At 65.7% G+C, this 6,045-nt stretch overlaps 1 protein-coding gene across 1 annotated transcript in view; it reads left to right on the plus strand.

The window, feature by feature from the left end:
- Positions 1–3,875, plus strand: part of LOC136788582 (proline-rich protein 12-like) — a 35,809-nt gene extending 31,934 nt beyond the window's left edge. Inside the window, 4 exon segments of the mRNA XM_066987144.1 lie at positions 478–542; positions 544–604; positions 1,614–1,709; positions 3,601–3,875. Of these exon segments, the coding sequence (XP_066843245.1) occupies positions 478–542; positions 544–604; positions 1,614–1,709; positions 3,601–3,741 (363 nt within the window). The 3' untranslated portion in view covers positions 3,742–3,875.
- The last annotated feature ends 2,170 nt before the right edge of the window (positions 3,876–6,045 follow it).

The following is a 6,045-nucleotide window of genomic DNA, read 5'->3' on the forward strand; positions in this document are numbered from 1 at the left end:
GGGGTTTATATGGGGCTGGGGGGCTATTTGGGGCTGGGGGGTCGCGATGGGGTTGGGGGATTGTTATAGGTCTGGGGGGTCGCTATGGGGTTGGGAGGATGTTATGGGGTTGGGGGTTTGCTATGGGGCTGGGGGGGTCGCTATAGGGTTGGGGGCCGCTCTGGGTTTGGGGGGTCACTATGGGGTTGGGGGAACGCTACGGGGTTGGGGGCTTGCTATGGGGTTGGGGGGTCACTGGAGGGGGTTGGGGGATGCTATGGGGCTGGGGGAGTCACTGTGGGGCTGGGGGGCTCGCTGTAGGGTTTGGGGCTTGGTGTGGGGCCGGGGGTCGCTATGGGGCCGGGCCCTTCCCAAGGCGCTGGGGCCCCTGGGCTCTCAGGCCGCCCCCGCCCCCCGTGTCCCCGGGGTCCCCCCGAGGTGTCCCCGTGCTTGGGGCCCCCCCAGAGCCCCCCCCCCCCGCTGACGGGGGCCCCCCAGGAGGCCCTGCACACCTTCCCCCAGCTGCACGCCGAGCCGGGGGAGTCGCTGGTGAAGCTGCGCCCCGGGGGAGCCCTACAACCGCAAGACCCTCAGCAAGGTCAAGAGGAGCGTGGGCAAGCCCCAGGTATGGGGGGGGGGGACGGGGGGGGTCTCGGGGGTCCTGAGGGGGTCCTGAGGGGTTTGGGGGGTCCTGAGGGGGTCCTGAGGGGGTCCTGAGGTGGTCCGAGGGGGTTCGAGGGGGTTTGGGGGTCCTGGGGGGTTTGGGGGGTCTTGAGGGGGTCCTGAGGGGGTCCGAGGGGGTTCGAGGGGTTTTGGGGGTCCTGAGGGGGTTCTGAGGGGGTTTGGGGGGTCCTGGGGGGTTTGGGGGTCCTGAGGGGGTCTGAGGGGGTCCCGGGGAGTTTGGGGGTCCTGAGGGGGTCTGAGGGGGTTCTGAGGGGGTTTGGGGGTCCTGGGGGGTTTGGGGGGTCCTAGGGGGTCCTGAGGGGTCCTGAGAGGGTCCCGGGGGTCTGGGGGCCTGGAGGAGGCTTAGAGGGACCTGGAGGGGTCTTTGTGGTCCTGGCGGGGGTCCTAAGGGGGTCTGGGGGGGTTCTAGGGGGTCTCGGGGGGTCCTGGGGGGTCCTGAGGGGGTTCCGAGGGGTTTGGGGGTTCCTAGGGGTCCTGAGGGGGTCCCGGGGGTTTGGGGGTCCTGGGGGAGGCTTAGAGGGACCTGGAAGGGTCTCTGTGTTCCTGGGGGGTCCCAAGGGGGTCTGAGAGGGGGTCTTGGGGTGTCCTGAGGGGGTCCTGGGGGGTTTGGGGGTCCTGGGGGAGGCTTAGAGGGACCTGGAAGGGTCTCTGTAGTCCTGGGGGGGTCTTAGAGGGTCTTGGGGGTCCTGGGGTCTCCAGGATTTTCGGGGGGGTTTTGGGGAGGGTCTCAGGGGGTCCTGGGCGGTTTCTGGGTGTCTGGGGGGGGGGGGGGCGGTTCGGGGGGTTTGGGCCACCCTAGAAAACCCCAGACGGGTCCTGGGGCACCCTGGGGAGGTTCCTGGGGGTCTCGGGGGAGATTCCGGAGAGTTTTTTTTGGGGGGGGGGGGGTCCCTGGGGTCTCAAGGGGTTCCGGGGGGTCCCTGGGGGGCGCTGACCCCCCCCGGTGGCAGGAGTTCAAGGTGGAGGTGGAGAAGTCCTTCCTGTACACGCTGTACCACTCGCTGCACCACTACAAGTACCACACCTTCCTGCGCTGCAAGGACGAGGTGCGGACCCCCCCCCGGGACCCCCCGGGACCCCCCCCCAACCGGGACCCCCCCCGGGACCCCCCCCCCCATGTCACCCCCGTGTCCCCCCTGTCCCCCTGTGTCCCCGCCTGGTGGTCCCACCTCCTCCCTCCTGGTGGCCACCTCCCCTCGGTGCCCATCCCCACCCTGGGTGCCGACTGCATCTTGGTCATCACCTCCATCGTGGTGGCTACCTTTATTTTCGTGGCCACCTCCGTCTTGGTGGCCACTTCCACGTTGGTGGCCATCTCCCTGCTAGTGGCCACCTCCATCTCGGTCATCATCTCCACCTTGGTGGCTTCGTCTTCACAGTGGTGGCCACCTCCGTCTCGGTGCTCATTCTGGTGGCCATCTGTTATCATGGTGGCCACCTTCATCTCAGTGGCCACCTTCATCTCGGTGGCCACCTTCGTCTTGGTAGCCATTTCCACCTTGGTGGCCATTTCCACCTTGGTGGCCGTTTTCCACCTTGGTGGCCACCTTCATCTCATTGCCCATCTCCATCTTGGTGGCCACCTCTGTCTTGGTCACCGACTCCATTTTGGTGGCCATCTCCATCTTGTTGACCATCACCACCTTGGTGGCCGCTTCCATCTTGGTGGCCACCTTCATCTTGGTGGCCGTCGCTCTCAGTGTCCCCTCGCCCCACCTTGGTGGCCGTCTCCGTGGTGGTGGCCATCCCCATCGCTGTCCCTTCACCCCACCCTGGTGGCCATCCTCTTCACGTTGGTGGTCATCTTCATCGTGGCATCGAGTCTGTTGTGGTGGCCACCTCCATGGTGGCGGCCACCCCCATCTTGGTGGCCACCTCCTTTGCAGTCACCATTTCCACCTTGGTGACCATAATGGTGGCCACCTCCATCTTGGTGGCCCCGTCCCCATGGTGGTGGCCACCTCCACCCTGGTAGCCACCTCTATCACAGTGGCCATTCCCATCCTGGCATCAATTCCATGGTGGTGACCACCAAGATGGAGGTGACCATCAACATCTTGGTGGCCACCTGCATCTTGGTGGCCCCGTCTCCATGGTGGTGGCCACCTCCATCTTGGTAGCCACCTCTATCACAGTGGCCATCTCCATGGTGGTGGCCACCTCCTTCATGGTGATGGCCACCAAGACGGAGGTGGCCATCTCCATCTTGGTGGCCATCTCCATCTTGGTGGCCATCTCCATTCCATTGACCATCTCCGTTTCGGCGGCCATCTTGTTGCCCGTGGCCATCTTGGTGCCCACCTCCATCTTACTTCCCATCTCCATGGTGATGACCACTTCCATCTTGGCAGCCCCATCTTGCTCCCTGCAGCCATCTTGTTGCCCACCTCCATCTTGGCAGCCATCTTGGTGCCCATGGCCATCTTGTTGCCCACCTCCATCTTGGTGGCCATCTTGCTCTCTACCTCCATCTTGGTGACCATCTCTATGGTGGTGACTGCTTCCATCTTGGCCATCTCGCTCCCTGCGGCCATCTTGTTGACCACCTCCATCTTGGTGACCATCTCCACTGCAGTGACCATCTCTGTCTTGGTGGCCATCTTGCTGCTCACCTCCATCTTGGTGCCCACCTCCATCTTGGTGACCGTCTCCATTGTTTGACCACCTCCATCTTGGTGCCCACCTCCATCTTGCTTTCCATCTCCATGGTGGGGGCCACCTCCATCTTGGTGACCATCTCCATTCCATTGACCACCTCCATCGTGGCGGCCATCTTGTCGCCCGTGGCCATCTTGGTGCCCACCTCCATCTTGCTGCTCATCTCCGTCTTGGCGGCCATCTTGCTCCCCACCTCCACCCTTTAGCCCCCCTCCACCCCCCCGCCCTCCCTCCCCGCTGTCCCCCCCCGCCCCCGTTGTGACGCGCGGTGTCCCGCAGACGACGGCCATCGAGGGGCAGGACGAGGACCTGGGGCAGGAGGAGGTGGTGCAGCAGTGCATGCGCAACCAGGCCTGGCTCGAGCGCCTCTTCGACTCCTTCAGCGACCTCCTGGCCCAGGCCCAGACCAAGTGCGCCTGACCCGCGGCGGGGACCCCCCCCGGGCACCGACACCCCCCCCGCCGTGGGGACGGCCCCCCCGGGACTGGGGACAGAGCCCGGCGCTGGGGACGGACCCCCGGGCTGGGGCTGGAGCTGGCCCCCCCCCCCCCAGGCCGCAGCCGGCCCCTCGAGCGGGGGGCGCTTCCCGGACGGGGACCCCCCGCGGGGCCCCCCGGGGGTGGGGACATCCCCTGGGGACACCGCGCATCCCCACCGCGACGTGGGGGTGCCCCCCGGGGTGGGGACGGACCCCCAGGGCTGGGACGCGTCCTGGGTGGGGGCAGCCTTCGGGTGGGGACGGGGACACCCCCGGGGGGGACGCCCTTCGGGGGGACACGCCGCCCCCCAGCCCACGCACCCCCCCCTCCACGCGGGACCCCCATTGGGTCCCCGCGGCCCCCCCGCTTTGGGGGCAGCCCCCGCCACGGGACACGCCCCCCCTCTAGGACTGGGGTCCCCGCTTGTGACCCCCCCGCCTCAAAGGGGCGTCCCCCACCCCCCGAGGACCCCTCCTTTTTTTGGGGGGGGGGCCCATGGGCTTTGGGTGAGGACCCCCCCCCCAAAAAAAAAGGGCGCCCCCGGCGGAGAACCCTTATTTATATATATATGTATAAATGTCTATTTAGTAGCCTCTGTCTCTCCGGCTGGGGGGGGGGGCACTCAAATTTCGGGGTCCCCCCCTCCGGGGAGGGGGACGCCCAAAAGCGGGGTCCCCTTTGCCCCCCCACCTTGGGACTCCCCCACCCCGGCCACAGGGTTATTTCGGGAGGGGGGCACCTTTTTTGGGGGCCCCCCCTCCATTGGGACCAGCCCGCCCCCCCCCCGGGGAGGGGGTCCTGTATATAAGTATTAAGGGGGGCTTAAAAAGAAAAGGGGGGGCCCCATGCCAAGGGATGGGGGGGCCCCCAAAAGGACCATCGCCCCCCCCCGGAGCCCCCCCATGAGCTATTTATTGCCAAGCTGCCCCCCCCCGTCTGGAACGGAGTGGGGGGTGCAAGGGGCCCCCCCGCCCCCTGCAGGGTTTTGGGGCACGGGGGGTTGTACATAGTGTATAGGGTCAAAGTCTATGTATCATATTGTATCGCCGGATTTGCCCCCCCGTTCCCCCCCCGAGCCGGATTTGCCCCCCCGGGCACATTTGCCCCCTCCCCACCCCCCGGGTTAATCCCCTTTCCCACCCCCCAGGGCACATTTGCCCCTCCCCCCGGGGCAGTTTCCTCCCCCTCCGTGGGGCAATTTGCCACCCCCCTCCCCAAAATTACCCCGCCCCCAGGGCAGATCGCCCCCCCTCGTTTTTTTTTTTCATTTCATTTTTTTTTAATTATTATTATAATTATTATTATATATATTGGGGGCCCCCAGCCCCCCCAAACTCCTCCTCCCCCCCCTTTCAAGCGTTGTCGCCCCCCACCCTCCCCCTTCCCCCCAAAATCGCCCCAATCTGGGACCCCCCCGGGCCGGGGGGGTGGGGGGGGGGGGGGGGGGGTTTGGGGTGCCCCCCGTGTCCCCCCCCCCCCCCTTTTCTACGGTGTATCGTGTCGGGCCGTGTCGTGGGTGTTGCCGAGACCTTTTTATCGTTCCCGAGTGTCCTCGTTCTTGGGGGAGGGGGGCACGGGGGGTTTGGGGGGGGCACAGGGATTTGGGGGGGGTAAAGGGCTTGGGGGGGGCACAGGGGTTTTTTAGGGGCACAGGAGTTTGGGGTGGGCATAGGGTTTGGGGGGGCACAGGGATTTGGGAGGGGCATGGGGATTTGAGGGGGTCACAGGGTTTGGGGAGGGGGCAAAAAATTTGGGGGTTAAAGGGTTTTGGGGGGCACAGGGTTTTGGGGGGTAATAAATTTTTGGGGGGGGATGGTTTTGGAGGGGGTAAAGTGTTTGGGGAAGGGGAAAAAGGTTTGGGGGGGTTAAAGGGTTTGGGGAGGGGGCACAGGGTTTGGGGGGGCACGGGGATTTGGGGGGACACAGGATATGGGGAGGGGCAAAAGGTTTGGGGGCGGTTAAAGGGTTTGGGGGGCACAGGGTGTTGGGGGGGGGAAGGGGTTTGCGGGGTGGGGAAATGGTTTGGAGGGGGGTAAAGGGATTGGGGAAGGGGCAAGAGGTTTGGGGTGGGGCACCTATTTTTGGGGGGGACCCAGGATTTGGGTAGAGGGCAAAAAGTTTGGGGGGATTTTTAAAGGGTTTTGGGGGGTTGTGTGGGATGGGGCACTCGGATTGGGGGGGGGCAGGGACCCGAAAATGGGGGGTGGGGGAGGGGTGGGGGAGGAACTGGGGCTGGGGGGGCGGC

Source organism: Anser cygnoides, chromosome W, assembly GCF_040182565.1.
Source record: "Anser cygnoides isolate HZ-2024a breed goose chromosome W, Taihu_goose_T2T_genome, whole genome shotgun sequence".
In the NCBI taxonomy this organism is placed as follows: Eukaryota; Metazoa; Chordata; class Aves; order Anseriformes; family Anatidae; genus Anser; species Anser cygnoides.